The 21,763-nt window shown below is 41.5% G+C and overlaps 1 protein-coding gene across 2 annotated transcripts in view; it reads left to right on the top strand.

Annotated features, from left to right (window-relative positions):
• Cth (cystathionase (cystathionine gamma-lyase)) overlaps positions 1-21,763 on the top strand; it is a 30,834-nt gene that overhangs the window by 1,598 nt on the left and 7,473 nt on the right. The window contains exons 2-10 of one of the 2 annotated variants that reach the window (NM_145953.2): positions 2,448-2,529; positions 3,372-3,467; positions 4,949-5,058; positions 9,753-9,884; positions 12,544-12,601; positions 14,508-14,585; positions 16,012-16,164; positions 17,180-17,301; positions 18,287-18,339. In NM_145953.2, the coding sequence (NP_666065.1) occupies positions 2,448-2,529; positions 3,372-3,467; positions 4,949-5,058; positions 9,753-9,884; positions 12,544-12,601; positions 14,508-14,585; positions 16,012-16,164; positions 17,180-17,301; positions 18,287-18,339 (884 nt within the window). The remainder of the gene's footprint in view (positions 1-2,447; positions 2,530-3,371; positions 3,468-4,948; positions 5,059-9,752; positions 9,885-12,543; positions 12,602-14,507; positions 14,586-16,011; positions 16,165-17,179; positions 17,302-18,286; positions 18,340-21,763) is intronic. The other variant, XM_006500815.3, reaches the window with a different exon arrangement.

Here is a 21,763-nt window from a genome sequence, read left to right as displayed (position 1 = left end):
AATTAGTTGGGGGTCACTACACCATGAGGAACTGTATTAAAGGGTCACAGCATCAGGAAGATTGGCAACCATTGATCTAAGTAGTGTGGCTTTGTGATTAAGAGCACATGGGTTTTAATTCTTACATCAGCTTCTCTGACTGAGTAACCTGGAGGAAGCTATTTAACCCATCCAAGACTTGAGATGACCTTGTGTAAACTGGGATAATGATAGAACACACTACACAAGCTGTTACTGTTGTAACATTTCTAAATTTTGTAGTACACACTTAGGAGTACTTTGGTGTTTGCAGTCTTCCTGCCTTGTTATTTCCATTTGACCACAGCAGCTAAGTCATAGGGCAGGGGTTAAATCCTTTTATAAAAACGGAAACTGACCCAGACTCAACAAACACAAATGACCAAGTGACTGGTAAAGCCTGTAAGATGCAGCCTTGTGAATCTCATGGCATCTTCCTTTCTGGTGGCTTACTAAATGGGTCTTGGTATATTAAAAATGCCCCAGGTTCAGAGGACAGCTGTTATCAAAGCAGTTGTTGCACATTCCCAGGTCTTGACTGCTCTGAATACTGCCTTTCTGTGTTCTAAGCCAGGTAAAGTTCTTACAAACAACCCTTTTTTGTATGTGAGGTGGAGTCCCAAAAGTGTCTCTATATCAGGCTAGGATACTCCTGATGATGTGCATTCAAAATACGCTCATCACCTCCTCCAAGTGTGCCCCTCCTAGATAGGCTTGCTGCCTGTGTGGAAAAAAGTGTATAGAAATTGAGCAGTCAGGTATGATTTTAATGTTAAAACGGTTCAGAGAGCAAGCAGGAGTGGTTAAATCCAGTATGTGCTCAGAATCTCCAAAAGCTAATAGCACTGCAGCTAAGAGAAGTATCAGAGATCTTTAGTTCCATTTGAAAAGCCATGGAATGCACAAGATAATTTGCCAATGAAAGACGCTCTCCTTCCCTGGAAGTTAAATGTCTGCATGCTTATGAATATTTATGTGAGTCTGTTCTAGAAGCCAAGCTTTTGCAGGAAGGTTTGGTGAGTTTAGCATCTAGGTGATGAGTGCTAGAACCCTGTAAACTGTGTTTATCTAACACAGGGGGAAACTCTTAAAATTATTATTACTAATACTAGAAGTTTGAGTCTAAAACAAGGGTATAAGTAGTGGTGTACAGTATAAGCCAAGGGGAGAAAATTGTAGGATGTTTTGTTTGTTTGTTTTTAAAACAGTCTCTCTCTCTCTCTAGTGAGAGATGGCCTTGAACTCACAGATTAATCTTTGCTTCTGCTGGGATTGCAGATGTGTATGACCACAGGAGCTTAGATCCTAGGATTGGCTCTGGCTCTCACATTCCCCAGGCCTTACAACATTTGACTGCACTTTTCTCCAAGTAGGTCACAAGGCTAAATAAAAGGATTACATGAATCTTATGTATAAAGGGATGAACTTAAGTGCAAAGGGAGCTTGGCACAGGAGGGTCTTCACTGAGAACTGCTTCCTCCTTTTGTTTTGAGTCATTTTTGTTTTGTTTATTTGTTTGTTTGTTTGTTTTCGAGACAGGGTTTCTCAGTGTAGCCCTGGCTGTCCTGGAACTCACTCTGTAGACCAGGCTGGCCTCGAACTCAGAAATCCGCCTGCTTCTGCCTCCCAAGTGCTGGGATTAAAGGTGTGCGCCACCACGCCCGGCAAGTCATTTTTTATAGTGTCAAGATCTGAGCCCTGAGCAAGTGAATGGCACTTTCAACCCTCTCTGTGCTAAATGGACCTGTATCACTTAAGTCTTGGGAAGAGAAACACAGGTCAGACTCATTCGCTTCCCTTTTCCTAATCTTATAAGGAGAAGGTGAGGCTAACATAACTGCAAGGTCATTCTAATGTTAAGGACTGCCACCCACCTAGTGGTTAGCATAGCATGCTGAGGAATTTGTGCCTCACCCCATTTCATCTTCACAACTTTGCAAGTAAATGTGTATTGTCTCCCTCAATCCCAGACTGCAGGGAAAATCCCAGATGTTGAGGCGTTTCCTTACTAGCACTGAGCTCATAAGTGGCAGGTACATAGCCCTCACCCAGTTTACTCATTTTTATTTTTGTGTATAGGTGTTTTGCCTGCATGTCAGTCTGTCTGTGCACACAGTCATGTAGTGCCTGCCAAGGCCAGAAGACCTCAGACTGCCGGAACTAAAGTTCCAGACAGTGAACTGACATTTGGGGACTTGGAATTGAAGTAGGTCCTCTGTAAGAGTACCGAGCATCCTTAACCACTGAGCCACCTCTCCAGCCCCACCCTTGGTTATGCCTTAAGCCTCTCCATACTTCCCTAGCCACAACAACGCCACAGATAGAAAGCAGTTATGGTGGGATGGGCCTGTAGCTGTGGCCATGTCTTCATGGGCTCTGATAATAAACCCTGTTCCTTCTCTTCCTCCTTTGCCCTTTCTTATTTTCAGGGTTTTGAATACAGCCGCTCTGGAAATCCAACAAGGAATTGCTTGGAAAAAGCAGTGGCTGCGTTGGATGGGGCAAAGCACAGTAAGAGATTTACATCCGGAATGAAAGCCAGATTCTCTTTAGTTGGCTAGGGGGCCACAGAAGCATAGAAGATGAAAAATAGAGATCCTCATATTTCAAATTTGCATTTTCCTAAGACAGTGAATCCTTTGGCAGTATTCTTCAGCTGGGATATATAAGCGTGTTCTCACTAGTTAGATAGAGTATATAGTTTGCAAGTAAATGTGTAATTTTTCCTCCAACCCCAGACTGAGTGTTGGAATGTTGAAGCGTTTCCTTACTAGTACCGAGTTTATAAGTGGCAGGTACATCATTCTCATCCAATTCACTCATTTTTATTTTGTAGGTGTTTTGCCTGCATGTCTGTCTGTACACCACAGGCATTGCAGTGCCTGCAGAGGCCAACTCCTCTGTAGGGGTCATTACTGACCATGCAGAATGGTAGCCCTCACTACACTCTTCATCTCAGGCTATCACTGTGCTCATTTGCCAAATCCAAAATCTTTGATAATATGCTCTCAGAGGGAAGGAACTCACTTCTTGAACCTTTTCTGGGGAGTGAGTTCTGGTTAAGTCATCTTTGTATTTTCAATATAAATTATGCTAAACGATCAGAATAGTCAAGAGAAAAAGTCTCAATATCTACCCTCTGTGTGTGTGTGTGTGTGTGTGTGTGTGTGTGTGTGTATACATATATATATATATATATACACACACACAGTATTTTAACGGTTTCAGAAAGGGCTCTAGTAACATTAATTGGAGGACCTCAGAGGAGTAGTAGCAGTGGGGAACTGCAGTGGTACTAAGTTGTTGCTAAGATTTTGGGTTCTTAGCTTACTTGAATTTGCTGTTCATGGTAGGTTTGGCCTTTGCATCGGGTCTTGCTGCCACCATTACGATTACCCATCTTTTAAAAGCAGGAGATGAAATCATTTGCATGGATGAAGTGTATGGAGGTAAGTGATCTCTCATTTCCAGGTGTGCCAGATAGTGCTTTGAAGATAGCAATAAGTCTTGAATTTCATGGGTACTATTCCACTTTCAGGGACAATGTTCTTTCAAAGGTGGCAGGCATTTCCATGGGGCTCAGACTCTGTGTTCCAGAAGTACCTAGAAGACACTGTCTGATAAGAATTATGTGTAAGATGCTAGAAGAAGGATGTGGGACTTGTTCAGCCTTCAGACACACCATGACCTTGGTTCTGAGCATGCAACACATGCACTTGGTATGAGTTATGCTGTCAAGGCACATGGTGTCAATGGATGTCACAGGAGAATAATTTCTGAGAGGCAGTTCTCTCCTTCTACCCTGCGAGTTCTGATATGAAGCTCAGGTTGCCACACTTGGTGGCCAGAATCTTTGACCTGTTTGTCTCATCAGTAATGATTCATTTGCTTTAGACTTGCATACCATGAAGAAACTGTTAACAATTGTTTATGCCTGTGAATTCCAGCACTCAGGAGGTTGAGGCAGGAGAATTGCCATGAATTGGCCAGCTTGGGCTATATAGTGAGTTTGAGGTCAGTTGAGCTACAGGGAGACTCTGTCTGTTTTTTAATATGTACTTTTGAAATGATAATATAATTACATCATTTTCCTTTTCCTTCCTTCAACTTTTCCCATGTGCATACACACCCTGCCATGAGCATCTTCTCAAATTCATGGCCTCTTTTTCTTTGATTATTGTTACATGTGTTTGTGTGTGTGCATGTTTGTGTGTGTATGTGTATGTTCCTAAATACATAAATATTTAATACATAATACAACTTGCTCACTCCATAAAATGTTACCTGTATGTTTATAATCTCAAGGTATTGGATAACCAATTGGGAGTGGGGCTCCACTCTGGGGAAGACTTTCCCCACTCAACCTTCCTTAACCTTCTTTAGTTATTTGTAGTTCTCCGCCTAGGTTGAGGCCTCTTGGCTTTTGCCCTTTCCATGTTAGCATATTCATTGGTTTCATTGTTTGTTGTTCACGTCTTAGGCAGCAATGTTGGTGGGATTTCATAGGTTAGCCTCTCTTGACATGTCTAGGAAATTCAATCTCACAGCAAACTTCCGTCTTTCTGCCCTGTTCTGTAATGATTCTTGAGCATTAAGTGCTGTGTTGTAGATACAACCACTGGGACTGTTCACACCAAGACCCTGTCTTATACATACATGTGTGTACATGCAGAGATTTCTACAGGAGATGCTGTGTTGGAAAAGTAGAGGAAGGGGAGTTTCAGAAATGGGTCTTCTTCTTGTCACTTATATGTATCAAGTATATTTTATTTGACGCTGTGGTATCTCAAACCATGTTGCTTAGCTACACTGAAGTTGCTCTTAGTTGCTTTTTTTTTTGGAGTGTTTCATTTTGGAAGTGAGCAGGTCTGCCAAGAGCAGATACTTCCTGACCTTGTGTTCTTTGCATATTATCTGTCTTCTGCCTCAGGCACCAACAGGTACTTCAGGAGGGTGGCATCTGAATTTGGACTGAAGATTTCTTTTGTAGATTGTTCCAAAACCAAATTGCTAGAGGCAGCGATTACACCACAAACCAAGGTAACTAGTTTGGCTTTTGAGTTTATCTGTTTTTCCTGTGATGTGTTAAGCCCACACTTTTCTGTTTACTAGAGGATGTAATTTAAATCCAAATAACATTTTATTGAATCTGTTGGAAACATTGAGTTTGACATGGGCTAGAATCTCAATGGCTTGACAGCATAATAGCCTAGAGTGCACACACAAATTCTGTTGTGGAATTTCAGCTGGGCCTTGAGGAAGGAGGGAGAGAAAGAGCATTAGACAGAAAATGGTACAATATATTTAAAACCACATAACAGGGCTTTAAAGGGAAGGGGAGATTTCCCTTTTAAACCTGGAGTGGAGGAACTTGAAAGATGGTTCAGTGGTCAAGAGCATTTGCTGTTCTTGCAGAAGATCAGGGTTTGGTGGCTCACAACCATCTATAACTCGAGTCCCAGGGGAGTCAATGTCTTCTTCTGGCCTTTGAAAGTACCAGGCATGCATGTGGTACCCAGATAGATATGTACACAGGCAAAACACTGAATACACATTTTATTTATTTATTTATTTATTTATTTATTTATTTATTTTTCCTTTTTCCGGAGCTGAGGACCGAACCCAGGGCCTTGGGCTTGCTAGGCAAGCACTTTACCACTGAGCTAAATCCCCAACCCCGAATACACATTTTATAAAGTAATAAATAAATGTAAAACTCAGCTGGGCAGTGGTGGCGCATGCCTTTAATCCCAGCACTTGGGAGGCAGAGGCAGGCGGGTTTCTGAGTTTGAGGCCAGCCTGGTCTGCAGAGTGAGTTACAGGACAGCCAGGACTATACAGAGAAGCCCAGTCTTGAAAAACAAACAAACAAACAAACAAACAAACAAACAAACAAAAAAACCCCAAACAAACAAACAGACAGATAAATGTAAAACTCAGGAGCTTTAAGAGTGGAATGAGTGGCCGGATAAATGGCTTAGTGGTGGTTAAGAACATGTACTGCTCTTGCAGGGGACTCAAATTTGGTTCCCAACACTACATTGGATGGCTCATAAATGCCTATAATTTCAGCTTCAAGAAATCCAATGCTTTTGGCCTCTGTAGACACCTGCACCTGCATGCATAGACTCACACGCAGACATACATATGTTCCCATAACTAAAAATAAACTCTTTACAAAAAAAATGAGATTGGGAGAGAGAGAGAGAGAGAGAGAGAGAGAGAGAGAGAGAGAGAGAGAGAGAGAGAGATATGCAGAGATAGACAGCTGCCATGAGAGGGATGGGAGATATCATCAGAGCCTCTTTGGAGTAAATTTCCATAGCAATTCCAAGAACAAAGGGAATACCAGACTTTTATAAGTTTCACATCATATGGTTTCGTTCAGTATTGTATACATGACAAAAAGGGTAAATGAGCCAGGTATTGTAAATCAGGGACTGCTGTTAGTCCTAGCACAGCCTGCTTCTTAACTCTCTGTCCCAGAAGAAAGTCATAGAGAGGCCTGGCATAGCCTTTTAAAAGTGACCTGTCTTGTAGGGGCAGGTCAATGTTCTAACAGTAAGTTTAAAATAAAATTATGTGCATTGTTAGAAGCTAGTGTGGATTTTTTTGTTTGTTTTGTTTTTCGAGGCAGGGTTTCTCTGTATAGCCCTGGCTGTCCTGGAACTCACTCTGTAGACCAGGCTGGCCTTGAACTCAGAAATCCACCTGCCTCTGCCTCCCAAGTGCTGGGATTAAAGGCGTGCTCCACCACGCCCAGCGCTAGTATGGATTTAATCTCTCAGCTCCACTGAGTGTTTTTTTTTTTTTTTCTTTTGTTAGAAAATTTAAATTCAGCAGGATGTAGTTCTCAGTCATACCAAGTGAGCATGATTCAAAGACCATAGGCCTCCTCGGTCCAGTGGCTTTGATCTCTGTCCTGGGAAGCTTGTGAGCCATGGAAGGTATTTGTGCCTTGAATAGCAGATGTGGCATTTGGGAACCTCATTTAAATTCTGCAGGAGTGAAAGACCAGTGTCTTTTATGAGTGAGCTTTCCCAACTCTCTGCTAAGAATTAAAACATTAGACTTGTACCTAAGCTCATGTTGCAGTGAATGCTAGAAGGTGAAAGTCCTTTACACAAGCATTCCTTCTAGATTAGCACTGGGGCAGCTTCTACTAAGTAAGCTTTGTTTTCAAGGAAGTTGTGTTTTTATCTTGCTTGAGAGAAAAAAAAAATGATTCAAATAGCTGGTCTGAGTGTTCCCAAGGGAAGAAAATCAGATCTTAAGTATGATAAATTTTGTTCATACAATTTTATTGTTGGCTCTTTACTCACTCGCATTAATACATTTTCCCCTGAAACAGGTTCTGCTTTTGAAGTTATGCATATGTGATATTTATTTATTTTATGTCCATAGATGTTTTGTTTCCATGCACATATGTGTACTATGTGTGCCTACTACCTGTGGAGGGTGATGGATCCCTTAGAACTAGAAGCACAGATGGTTGGGAGCCACTGTGCAGTGCTGGGAATCTAACCCTGGGCTCATGAACAAGTGCTTTTAGCTGCTGAGCCATTACTCTAACCCCTGCAGTCAATTTTAAAGTCCATGTAAAAGAGATTTTGTACTTAGGTACTTGTTTTCATTTTTGTTTGTTTTTAAATTATCTTGATGAGAATTTACTATTCTTATCCAGGAGTCATTTTTATATGTTTTTAAGTAAACCAAAAATTTTAAACTACCTTTTAATAGTGAACTTCCAGACTTGGGAGTGCATTCAACTAGATATCTTGTCTGTCTATATAGGTAATTAAAAGTCATTAGTTTTTCTAAGAGAAAGGTGTAGATAATACAGTTCAAAGCAGACACACTTTATTAACAGAGTTCTCATTTGGTCTTTTCAGTAACCGTTGAGGGTGCACATAATGGTTGGATTGTGGTAGATCTGTGTGCTCACTGCCAGTGAACCTGGTTTTCTGTGAGGCTGCCACTTTTTTTCTTCAGCCTAATGCATTTCCTCAGGTTTAGTGTGTCTAGTGCTTTTGTCATTATTTAACTTTGAGGATGTCCTTAGTGGCTGATGGTAACCTTGAATTTGTGGTTCTTCTGCCTCTGTTACTTGAATGATGAGAATATAGGCATCATAACTCCCCACCCCCACCCCTACACCCACCAATCCCTTCTGGTTTATGAAATGCTAGGGATTGATCCCAGGCTACATGCATGCTAGGCAAGGTCTTTACTGACTACTTCTCCAGAGCAAGGATATATTTTTATACAATCTATTATTATCTGTCTTTGAGAACAGAAGTTCCTGCACAAGTCTCTGGGATAATTATGCAATTAACTTTTTTTTCCATTTTTTATTAGGTATTTAGCTCATTTACATTTCCAATGCTATACCAAAAGTCCCCCATATCCACCCACCCCCACTCCCCTGCCCACCCACTCCCCCTTTTTGGCCCTGGTGTTCCCCTGTACTGGGGCATATAAAGTTTGCAAGTCCAATGGGCCTCTCTTTCCAGTGATGGCCGACTAGGCCATCTTTTGATACATATGTAGCTAGAGTCAAGAACTCCTGGGTACTGGTTAGTTCATAATGTTGTTCTACCTATAGGGTTGCAGATCCCTTTAGCTCCTTGGCTACTTTCTCTAGCTCCTCCATTGGGAGCCCTATGATCCATCCATTAGCTGACTGTGAGCATCCACTTCTGTGTTTGCTAGGCCCCGGCATAGTCTCACAAGAGACAGCTACATCTGGGTCCTTTCAATAAAATCTTGCTAGTGTATGCAATGGTGTCAGCGTTTGGATGCTGATTATGGGGTGGATCCCTGGATATGGCAGTCTCTACATGGTCCATCCTTTCATCTCAGCTCCAAACTTTGTCTCTGTAACTCCTTCCATGGGTGTTTTGTTCCCATATCTAAGGAGGGGCATAGTGTCCACACTTCAGTCTTCATTCTTCTTGAGTTTCATGTGTTTAGCAAATTATATCTTATATCTTGGGTATCCTAGGTTTGGGGCTAATATCCACTTATCAGTGAGTACATATTGTGTGAGTTTCTTTGTGAATGTGTTACCTCACTCAGGATGATGCCCTCCAGGTCCATCCATTTGGCTAGGAATTTCATAAATTCATTCTTTTTAATAGCTGAGTAGTACTCCATTGTGTAGATGTACCACATTTTCTGTATCCATTCCTCTGTTGAGGGGCATCTAGGTTCTTTCCAGCTTCTGGCTATTATAAATAAGGCTGCTATGAACATAGTGGAGCATGTGTCCTTCTTACCAGTTGGGGCATCTTCTGGATATATGCCCAGGAGAGGTATTGCTGGATCCTCCGGTAGTACTATGTCCAATTTTCTGAGGAACCGCCAGACTGATTTCCAGAGTGGTTGTACAAGCCTGCACTCCCACCAACAATGGAGGAGTGTTCCTCTTTCTCCACATCCACGCCGCAATTAACTTTTTCTTATTAGATACACATAACCTTATTTGAGCCTAACAATTGTTCTGTAAGATAAATATCACCAACACTTTTATTCAGATGAACTGGAGAAAGAGAGTTTATGAAGCAATAGCCTGTGTGAAGTTTGTAGAGAAAGCTCAGACTCGGACTTAAGTGTTCCACTTTTATTGTCGAAGCCTTTCCACATGGCAAGTAGTTGCCTTCTATATTGTTGCACATGAGATGTATGTATATGTCATATATTTTTACATACTGTTGTTTGCTGAATTACTGCAGCTTGTTTGGATCGAAACACCCACAAACCCAACTTTGAAGTTGGCTGACATTGGAGCCTGCGCACAAATTGTCCACAAACGTGGAGACATCATTTTGGTTGTAGATAACACCTTCATGTCTGCATATTTCCAGGTAAATGAAATAAACGGTTTGTGCTGTGATTAATAAACCACACCATAATCTATAATTTTAAAAGGGAAGTCTACTTTATAATATAATCATTATCAAACTATGAGATATAACTTATTGATTAGACAAAGAATCAGATTTGGACTTTCTTTTCTATTAGTTATTATCTCAAAACTGTGTTACTATTTTATTGGAAGTTTTTCTGGGATCAGTGAACCTCAGGAATAGGAGTAAACACATTTGTTAGGCCAGAAAGTATAAGAACAGACATTGTATAGGCTAGTTTTATGTGTCAACTTGACACAAGGTAGAAACATCAGAGAAGAAGGAGCTTCAGTTGAAAAATGCTTCCATGAGATCCAGCTGTAAGGCATTTTCTCAATTACTGATTGATGGGGGTGGTCCCAGCTCATTCTGGGTGGTGCCATCTCTGGTCCTGGGTTCTTTAAGAAAGCAGGCTGAGTGAGCCAGGGGAAAGAAGCCAGTAAGCAGTACCCTCCATGGCCTCTGAGTCAGCTTCTGCCTCCAGGTTCCAATCCTGCTTGAGTTCCCATCCTGACTTCCTCCAATAACAGATTATGATCTGGAAATGTAAGCCAAATGAACCCTTTTCTCTACAACTTGCTTTTTGGTCATGCTGTTTCATCACAACAATAAAAGCCTAAGACAGACACTATGGATAGGAACATGGTAGGTGGTCTCAGACCTTTATAGTAGTTAAGAAAAGTTACTGTCCTCCCTTGCCTATTTGAACCCTTCCTCAGCCATCTGAGTTGAGATACCAGGAGCCATCAGAGTTGGGGGTCATGCGTTTCCTAGATTGTGAGAGATTGGGGGTTTCTATTTGTATTTTAACCTTTCTTGTCCCTAGAGTATCATTGGGGCAGCCCTTTCTGATCTCTTAGGCTATATAAGTCTGTAAAGACATGGCTTGTTGGGTAGTTGTATCTCTGATGCTGTCCACGTCGCAGGCATTAGCATGGCAGTGTGCTGGTTATCAATTCATGTTAAGATAGAAATTTCTGCTTCACCTGTCTCATGTTATGGCTAAGAATTCTTGGCTTATTTGGGCTGCTGTAGCTCAGTGCTGCAATCTGGATGGCTTCAGAGCAGGCAGGACTTTTGCTTCTTACAAACCAAGTGTGAAACCTTGTACCTTGTCCGGTTTTAATGATTAAAAATCTAAGCAAAGTAGTTTGTACTCACTTGGCACAAAAGTGGTTTCGTAAACTGCTCCATGTGTTTAAAGAGTCATAAATTACACCAGTCTCTGCTGCAGGCAATAAGCCCAGGGCCAGCCAACAACTGTAAAGAAACAGGTTTAGGGAGGCTACCAAGTCCCTGTGTAGGGCCAAGTCCATCCTGGGAGAAGAATCCAGACAGCTCTCTGGGGTTTCCATGAGACTCTGATCCTCTTCATAACAGGTCTGTTGTCAGGAGCTCATCACACCCCAGAGTCTTGATTCCTAATGCCATAGCATGGTCATTAAATGCCAACATTTGAACTGGGGAGACACAGACATTCCAATCACAGCCATGAGTGTTTTAAGTAACAACTACTGAGAGAGACTTTGTCTGAAGAAAACAAAACCAAAATATATGTGTATAGCATGTAAGTGTGTGCAAATGTATGTTTTAAAGACATAGGGTGATTAGTTGGTGGCAACATTAGGGCAGGAGAATAATCTGAACAAATTTCCTTTTGAAAACTGTTACTTGTTTGAATTTGTGTGTGTGTGTGTGTGTGTGTGCGCGTGTGTGCGCGTGTGTGCGTGTGTGTGTGCGCGTGTGTGCGCGCGTGTGTGTGCGTGTGTGTGTGCGCGTGTGTGCGCGTGTGTGCGTGTGTGCGCGCGTGTGTGTGTGTGCGCGCGTGTGCGTGTGTGTGCGTGCGCGTGTGTGCACGTGTGTGCGCGTGTGTGCGCGTGTGTGTGCGCGTGTGTGCGCGTGTGTGTGTGTATGTGCATTACAGAATGGTGGTGGAGGTCAGAGGATGCCTTTGTGGATTCAGCTCTCTCCTTTAGTCTTTGTGTTCCAGGGATTGAATTCAGGCCATGCCGAGCCATCTCTCCTGCATGAGCAGATTTCTTTGTGACTTTATACTTGTCAAAACTAGTATAATGAAAAAGACTCTTGACAAGGAGTCAAGAGTCCCACAAACCAAGTATGAACAAACACCTTGTACCTTGTCAGATTTTAATGATTAAAAGTCTAAGCAAAAGAGGTTGTACACCCTTGGCACAAAAATTGACTGATGCTTTCATAAACTGCTCCATGTGTTTAACAAGTCATAAAATACACACATCTCTGTTGCAGGCAATAAGCTCAGGGCCAGTCAACAACTGTAAAGGAAAGGTTTAGGGAGGCTTAGACTGGGCCTGCCTCTTGTTTGCATGCAACTTATGCCTTCAGATTCTGAGTCCAGTCTTTCGTTTGTTTGTTTTCCTTTTTCTGTTTGTAGCTTCTTTGGTAGAAGAAACTGTAGGGGCAGACTCAAGATCTTAGACAATCGAAGCTCTGTGGAGTCTCACACAGAAGAGCAGAGACAGATTCATCTGGGATGACAGATGCAGATGACAGATGCCATGACAGATGCAGGAGGGTGGAATGGTGCTTTTCAGATGGTTTCTCAGTTGAAGTGAAAATGTCTGTTGTTTTCTTTCAGAGACCTTTGGCTCTGGGTGCTGATATTTGTATGTGTTCTGCCACAAAATACATGAATGGTAAGACAAGCATAGCCTATATCTTAAATATTCTTCACTATAGGTAGGTGATGTAGGGCGAGCTTGTCATTTTGGATCCATTTCTTCTGCTACTGTGTAGGATTTATCTGTCACTTGAGTTGAAGATAAAGTAACAAGAAGTGTTGATTTTAATGTAGCCAAGGCTAGTATGGAACTCACTACTTGCCAAGGCTAGCCTTGAACTTCCTGCGTCTACTTCCCAGGTGCTAGGGTGAAAATTGTGCATCACCACAGTCTGAATTTCGTTTCCCATAGACAAAACTTCATTTGTGGCTCATAGGGCTTACTGTGAAGGGTTGGTTATGCTGCCATTTTGCTGGCAGCTTGGAGATAATGACTCTTTATGTGATTTTTATTTTACTGCTTTAAGTATAGTCACTGCTATAAAACTGGCTAAAGGTCACCTAAATGATCAAAGATAAGGCTTTTTGCTTAGGATTTTTTGAAGAGACAATCATGGGTTGGTGCCCGGGGCTTGCCCTAGTCTTTTACAGTTTGGTTAGATGAAGGTCAAAAGACTGATGATCTTCACCTTGTAACTCTCTCTAACTGTACTGGGGGTTCGCAGCTGATGCTTTCTGGAAACTTTATACTCTCTTGCTTATTCTGTGGCTGGAAACTGCTGACTTCTTTTCTCTTTAACTCTCTGTGTTTTATTAAATGCTGCAAATTTGAAACTGTTGGAAACTGTTCTGTGCTTCAATAAGCACTGAAAACCTAACACTTTATGCTTAAATAAGCGCTGGGAAATTATGAAAAGGATTTATTGCTAGTGCTCCTCTCTCTGGCAGGACAGCCAGGAGCCTCTTGCTGGCCAGGTGAGAGGCTCCGAGCTTGTTAACTATTTTTGAACCAGAGAGAAAAGAAAAGGAAAGAAGTCCCTCACATAGACAACACACACACTGGGAAATGTGTGTGCTGTACCTCCTTTCTTTATTGCTGTCAGACTTTTTATACTTTTAGACAAAAATTTCTTTAAGAAAGAAATACCATATAGATAAAATGTTACATAAGACGTGAGTTACAGAAAGATATTAGTAACAATTTCAAAGCAGTGTTTCATACTGTAAGTTCAGTAAGTTCAAAGCTTTTACATGCCCTTGCCTTATCATAGTGCACACTTGTGGCTTTATACTTGGACTGGAATGTTTGTCCTTGAGCACAAATTTACCCCAAGCTTACATCTCTTTTTAGTGTAAATATGAAAGCTCATTGTATTCCTTTCTTTTTTTTTTTTTTTGTTTTTTTTTTTTGTTTTTGTTTAAGTTGATCACTTTTACTATTGTACAGCAAAGTTTCTGGTGTTCTGAGACCTTTCCTTTTTTTTTTTTTTTTAATGAGGTATTTTCTTTATTTACATTTCAAATGTTATCCCCTCTCCTGGTTTCCCCTCTGAAAAACCCCCTTCCCCTTACCCCCTTCCCTGCTCATTGTATTTCTTATTATGAAGCCTTTACTTACTATTTATGAGGAGTGGGCACAGTTTATTCTTGATTCTAACTTTATTACATCTTTCTAGAGAAACAACTAAAACCATCTCTTAAACCTTTCTTTCCAAAATTATTTGAAAGGAAATTCTATAAAATCATTAATTCATCTAAATAGCATTAGTTCATGAATGTTTATCTTCATGTTGATCTGCAGAAAATTTTCCCAAAAGTGTAGGCGGATGCCCAGGAATCATTAAACTATTTAATAGTGTCAGGAAAGAAATATTAGCTATAAGAAGCAATCCTGGTGTAAGCCGTGCAAAGATGATGGGCCACTTCCAGGAGGGCCATCTAGTACCTTAGCCTACCCTAGATTGTTCCTGACAGTTTGGAAATTGTGAAATGAGAAATGAATATGAGTTGTTGTTGATGGTGGTGTTTGTGTTTTGTTCTAGGCCACAGCGATGTTGTCATGGGTTTAGTGTCTGTTAATTCTGATGACCTCAATAGTCGGCTTCGTTTCCTGCAGAATTGTAAGTGGTCAAAAGTCTGGGTTTCTTTGTATTATGTAATGTGTGTGCACACTACACTTGATATTTGCCCTTCCACAAAATACTGTAATACATTTAGGTATAGAGAAAGAGAAAAAGTTATAAAAACATAGTTACACCTAATACTTGATAGGCAGAAAGATCTCTGTGAATCTGAGGCTAGCCTGGTCTACAAAGTGAGTTCCAACACACTATGTCTCTTATAAACAAATCAACCAACAAACAAATAGATAAATAAACAGAGTTATGCCTGGAGCATAGTGAAGTTCAAGCTAGTCGGGACTACAGAGTGAGAGCCCCTGTCTCAAGTAAATAAACAAAGAAATAAATAGAATCAGATCACAGCAGTGAATTTTTAACACTCAGAGTCCTTTTTTTTTTTTTTTTCCCCTCTTTTTTCGAGACAGGGTTTCTCTGTGTGTAGCACTGGCTGTCCTCCACCTGCCTCTGCCCTCCGAGTGCTGGGATTAAAGGCATGCACCACCACTCCCAGCCAGAGTACTATTTTAAACATTGAAATGTTAGTTCATGTACATAAGTACCTGGAGTGGTGGTTAGGTTTGAGTAGCACTCAAGACCTAAGCATACACCTTACATCCTAACATCGTTGTGTACATTATATACTTTTCTTGGTAGTTTGTTCAGTTTACCTTGAGTATAGGTGATCACCATACTCTGGCTGATAAGAGACAGACATAGTTTCAAATTAAAATACTCTTCTAGAAATCACTCAAAGTAAGCAAAGGGGTTTTGGAGGGTAATTGACTGACTGCTTGATAAATAAGTAGGAATTAGATAATTCAGCAGCTAAGAGCTGGAGCTGCTCTTTGCAGAGAACCTCAGTTCAGTTCCCAGTACCACATCAGGCTCACAAGCACCAGTAACTCCAGCTTCGGGGATCTGACTCTCTCCTGCCTGGCCTCTGTAGGCACTGCACCCACACTCACAAATAAAAATAAAATCTTTAAGAGCAGAAATAAGCTATACTATTAGTAGATTGTATAGCAATAATCATGACCACGCTTCAGATTTTTCCCTGTCATGCGTTTCAAAGATATGAGAACCCACACTAGCTGATGTGTCACATCATTAAATCATAAAGAGCATTGGCATATCTCAAAGATGTGAGGCCCACACTATGCAGAGGGTCTCATTACAGAATCATAAAGGATCATCTGCTGAAAGCCTAACCTTGGTTTCCATTTCTCCGCGTTAACACATATTTCTCTCAGTGCATTGTTGGCTCCATTCTGTGCTTCCACTTCAACATAGCAACTCCTTCCTAAAACACAAACGTTGAGTTTCATAGCTAGATTTTCCTGAGCCACTCTATTGAAAAAGAGGAACCAGAGAATTCTTTAAGTCCCATGGTACCTCCAAGCTAATCCAAGCTTTGTTTGCTTTCTAGCACTAGGAGCAGTTCCTTCTCCTTTTGATTGTTACCTCTGCTGCCGAGGCCTGAAGACACTGCAGGTCCGGATGGAGAAACATTTCAAGAATGGGATGGCGGTGGCTCGTTTCCTGGAGACCAATCCCCGGGTAGAAAAGGTTGTTTATCCTGGTATGTCAACCTGAGTTCTAGGCAGTTCTGTTTAGGTTAAGACTTTATATGGGTCATTCATTCTTTGTGAGTTTCTTTTCTCGTGTAATTTTACATTGTTCATTGGTTACTGTCACTTTCTGTCAGGCTCTGGAATGAGCATGGTGGGGCATGGATAGACAAGATGTTGGTCTGAAGGCAATGAATGTCAGGTGTTAAGACCGCCTTCACATGTGAGATGCTTTTGCATCTGAGGCTTGTGTAGACCCCATCACAGGATAATTCTGTTAATTGCCTGATGGCCCTGCCAGTCACTTGTTCAACACTAGCTCTTACTATAGTCTGATTTAAGTTTGTCTCACTGAGACAATATACCAGAATTCTCCCCAGACTCTTTTCAGTTCACCAGCCTTTTCGGGTAGATTCGTAGGCTCATTGTTTCCCTCTGAGTTTATGTTAGCAGGTAAGCTGCCATGGGCTTATGCAGCCTTGTTCTTAGATCCTGTGGCCACAGGATGGATCATGAGTACAGTAGTTAAGATTTTTGTCTTCAAGGAAATTGGGCAAACCATACTAGATATGTATATGAGCTCGAATCTCTCACTGCTATTTGGTAAAATGCATTTATTTTATTAATATTGCATGCATATTCCTACAGAAAATACAAGCCCAACAGTTGTTGGATACCTCTGGAAATACTTGACCATGAACATTTAACAAGTGCTATCCACTGCCTGAAGATAGCCTTGTTCCTAAAATACATTAAGGAATTGCAGAAGGGTGCAATTAACCAGGGAGTTCGGACCTGCAGAGATCCTGAATAGAGAGAGCACAGGCTGATGGAGTCAAGAGAAGAGACATGGTCGGGGCATGGGAGGAGTAGAAGAGATGTCTTAAATGCTTGACAGGAGAGAAAGACTTGCACAACCCCATTGTTAGGGATACTTTCGGCAGACTTAGGGGTCAGTGGCCTTGCTCCCTTGAAGTTGTATATGTAGCTCTAGAATGAAACTTCTCTCGTGTTCTGTGGTTGCAGGGCTACCCTCTCACCCTCAGCATGAGCTGGCCAAACGCCAGTGCTCGGGCTGCCCAGGGATGGTCAGTTTCTACATCAAGGGTGCTCTGCAGCATGCTAAGGCCTTCCTCAAAAATCTAAAGGTGAGCTCAGGATTGGATTTTCCCCCAACGCTTCCTTTCTGGAGTAAATTTTATGGTGCTGTAACACAGTCTTAGTCCTTATTGCTTGCCATAATTCCCAACACTGGATAGATTAGCCCGTTTTTCATTTCTATCACAAAATGCCAGAGACAGGCTATTTTATAAATAAAAGTTTACTTCACTGACTGTTGAAGACCAAAAGCATAAGTTCAGTGTTAGGTGGCCCCTTCCTTAAGTCCTGGTGGCAAATGGCATCATGTGTGAGAGCAGTCACCAGTCAAGGAGCCCATTGGCACCTAAGGTCCCTGCTTCTTAAAGGTATACCACACTGAGGACCTCAACTTTGACCCATGAGCTTTGGTAGAACCAGCCCCGCCCAGACCGGGCAGATCACTCAGGGTATAGTTCTGGTGGCTGAAGGGACCAAATCTCCTGTCAGTATCCATGTGGCCAACATCTGTCTTAAGCATATTTGATACATACAGATTTTTTAGGTATTGTCTAAACAATAAATAAAAAAATAAATAAAAAATAGGGTGATGCAGGAGACTGGCTTTGGTCAGTTTATTGTTGATTCATTGATTTTGTAGTGCTGAGATGAAACTCAGGATCTTGGACATGTCAGGCAAGCACACTTTCACTGAGCTATGGCCCTTACCTTGTAAAGTTCATGGAGATAAGGTCTCACTGTGATGTTTAGGCTGGCCTTGAACTCACAGAGATCCTCCTCCTCTGTCTCCTGAGTGCTAGAATGATAGCCCAGGCTTCAAAGGCAAGCAGCTTTTCATGTTTTAAAGATTTGAAGACAGTACATCTAATTGTCAAAAGCATTGTCTTAAACTGTAATATGACTTTTTTCTTATTATCTTGCCTGATTCTTGATTTATTCATAGTTATTATCACTCTTCATGCTTTCATCAGAAGCATTCATTTTCAGATTTTAGCACCATTATCAGCTGTTCTAAATTTCTGTTTTCTTTGCTAGCTGTTTACTCTGGCAGAGAGCCTGGGAGGATATGAGAGTCTGGCTGAGCTTCCGTAAGTATTCTCCTGTTTCTCTGTTATTTTTGCATATCACTTATCTAGTCTTTACTTTTAATTGTTGATTGTTTTACCTTGATTTCTTTATGTCTCCTGCTAAGCTGCTGCATTGGGCTGAGTGTCTCTCTCACTCACTGACATAAAACCACAGCTCTCATCTTCAAGGGAGTAAGACCACAGACCCAGGAACCCAGATTAAGTTAACACAAATTCCATGTTCCAATGTGGAAGCAGTTTCACAGGGTGTCTTAGTCAGGGTTTTACTGCTGTGGACAGACACCATGACCGAGACAAGTCTTATAAAAAACATTTAATTGGGGCTGGCTTACAGATTCAGAGGTTCAGTCCATTATCATCAAGGTGGGAGCATGGCAGCATCTAGGCAGGCATGGTGCAGGAAGAGCTGAGAGTTCTACGTCTTCATCCAAAGGCTGCTAGTGGAAGACTGACTTTCAGGCACCTAGGGTGAGAGTATTAAGTCCAAATCCACAGTGAAACACCTACTCCAACCAGGTCACACCTCCAAATGGTGCCACTCCCTGGTCCAAAAATATACAACTCATCACACAGGGTTTTTTATAGTTTCACAGAACAAAAAAAAGTTATAAATCAAGACAAGTTTAAGATACATTGTTTGGAACAATGAGATAGTGAGAGCCATTTTATAGTCCCAAAACGCTGTTGATGAGACTCTTAATCTTGGATTGTTGGAAGCTAGTATTCTGCTAACTTAATAGCTTCTAAGAGGTCTTATTTATTACCATCACAAGATGTTCAGATACAGAGTGGGGCAAGGAATTGCTATTTCAGAAGGCTAACACTAGCCCAAGATAAAGTAAATAGTCTCTGATCCTACAAAATTCCAATTCTTCCACAGTACTGAATTCCAATCAGTCCATCAGTCTCTATAGACACAGACTCCTTCTAGATTTTTATTCACAGCTAGACTTTGTTCATTCACACACCTCAGCAGAGGGTGGGGACCACAGGCATGTGCCATCTCCTAAGTCATATAAGCCTGTGGGGACAAGGTAAAGGAGGGAGCAATGCCCTTCTCAAATGCTTCCTCTTGCCCAGTCCTGCCAGAGAGAGAAATAACTATGTCCTATGCTGCCATTCTCCCCATTGGGCCTTGGAAGGGAGATTGTAGACTTTATCCCAGAAAAGCTGTCAAGGTTCCCTGGAGACTAGAAAATATGTCCTGTGCCCAATGTGATAAGAGGAGGGTCTACCTATACTGTAAACCCACTTATCTTCTTAATATGTTGTCCTTGATGATGATGTGCTCTCTGAGTAGATATACCCAAACTTACCTGACATTCCACCGCCTCCCTAACCCAGGTATTAGCCAGAGGATTTTAGAGAAGAGGCACCCAGAAGCTTGTATTACAGACAGGGAGACAGACCCAGCGAGCTAGGCTGGTAAGTTCAGGAATACACAGCAAATTCATTCCTGAGGCTTTGTGTCAGATATAGTATGGGTTGGGACTGGGGCAATGGGTCAGGAGGTCAAGTGCTTGCAACAGAAGCACGAGGACTTGAACTTGGCCTCCTGGTAGTCATGTAAAAAGCTGGACATGAGCCGGGCATGGTGGCGAATGCCTTTATTTAATCCCAGCACTTGGGAGGCAGAGGCAGGTGGATTTCTGAGTTCGAGGCCAGCCTGGTCTACAAAGTGAGTTCCAGGACAGCCAGGGCTATACAGAGAAACCCTGTCTCGAAAAAACCAAAAAAAAAAAAACAAAAACAAAAAACAAACAAACAAACAAACAAAAAGCTGGACATGTTGGGGCATGCCTGTAATCCCAGTGCTGGGGGGAAGGAGAGAGGAAGATGCTAAAGACTTGCTGGTTAGCCAGTGAAGTGGCATCAGTGAGCTCCACAATGTCAAAAATTGACTTTGACACCCAGGTAAACTGAGGTAGGATGTAGCATCAGACAGATCAAAAGCTGTTAGCTCCTGGCTCTCTTTGGCTCTTCTGGGGCCAGAGTTGATATCTCCTGGCAGTTAACTCCTGCTGATAACAGCAGGGGATTAGGAAAAGAAACTTAATTACTTGGGCTGGCACTTCTCTATTAGAGAATCTTTTTAACTCTTTAGGGGCCTACGAGAGAGAAAGGGAAAGAAAAAGAATCATACACACACACACACACACACACACAAAATCTGGTTGAAGCAAAAAAAAAAAAAAAGGCTCCACTTCTATTTCCTTCAGGCTTTTTACCTTCTTATGCAAAAGTTCTCTACATAAAAAAATTACGTCAGGGCTATAAAAGCAATTGTCAGGTAGAATTGTTACAGCAGGATAATTGACTACATGGTCTTCTAAACACTTTTACGTTCCATAAGTTCATAGTAAGTTTAAAGCAATAGTTCATGTCATAGATTAGAGCATAATTGTGTACATGTCTTTCCATTAAGTGTCATATCTGACTAAACATTCTTAGCTCCATGAACTCATTATAAGTTTATAGCAATAGTTTTTATGTCATAAGTTAGCAAGGTTTTTGTCAAGAGACAAATTATCTGTTTTATGTCTTATTATTTTGAAGTCTTATATAGATAAACTAGTCAATCACTTATTTTCTGTCCTTGCACCTATAATAAATTGCCCATTCTCGGTTTATGACCTTTAGTTAAAGATTAGTGGCCTCATTCCTAATCTAGAAGGAATGTTTTCCTTGACTGTAAATTTGTTCCAGACCTATTTTCTTTTCCTAGTACAATTAGCTCATGACACAAAACTCTTTGTAGCTTTTTATTCTACAGGGAGCTTAAAATTACTTGAGTCAATTGGGGAGTTCTATAAAATTAGTATCAGAAATTAGAAAATCATCTAAACAGCATTTTTTCATGAAAGTTCATCTTCCTATTGAACTGCAGGAAATTTGCCCAATAGAGTGGATTAATGCCCAGGAATCAATCATAACAGACTATAGGGAAGACAGGGTCTTTCTTTGCCCAATCACATCATGTCAAAACAATGAGTAATATGGCAATGACAAACATGAGAAGGAGCAGTAGGAGTAAGGAGCAGTCCTGGGAGGAAGCTCCTGGGGCCATGCCTTTTGGGGATTCACCCACTGCAGCCATGAAAAATGGTGGGCTGTCTCCAGGAAGCTTGCTTGCTTGCCATGGCTCCCGCTACTCCAGATTCATTGTTGGAGATCGATTGAGGTGGACCTTGGCCTCCACTGTGTGTGCATGTGACATTGCAGTGACCTCTGATACATCATGCCAACTCCTGCAGCAAGTCTGCATCTATAGGATGAGATTAATAGTAAGGCCGTGGTTACTGCTGACGGCTGGCCTGTCCTGCTAGAGTCCCAAGCAATATGACTGTTTATTACAGCTGTGACCAAAGGAATATGACACCATTGCTTTTTTAGTGTTTACGTGTTAACAATGAACATGATTTTG

Source organism: Mus musculus, chromosome 3, assembly GCF_000001635.26.
Source record: "Mus musculus strain C57BL/6J chromosome 3, GRCm38.p6 C57BL/6J".
Lineage (NCBI taxonomy): Eukaryota > Metazoa > Chordata > Mammalia > Rodentia > Muridae > Mus > Mus musculus.
Note: the sequence above shows the minus strand (reverse complement) of the source record. Positions and strands in the feature narration are given on the sequence as shown.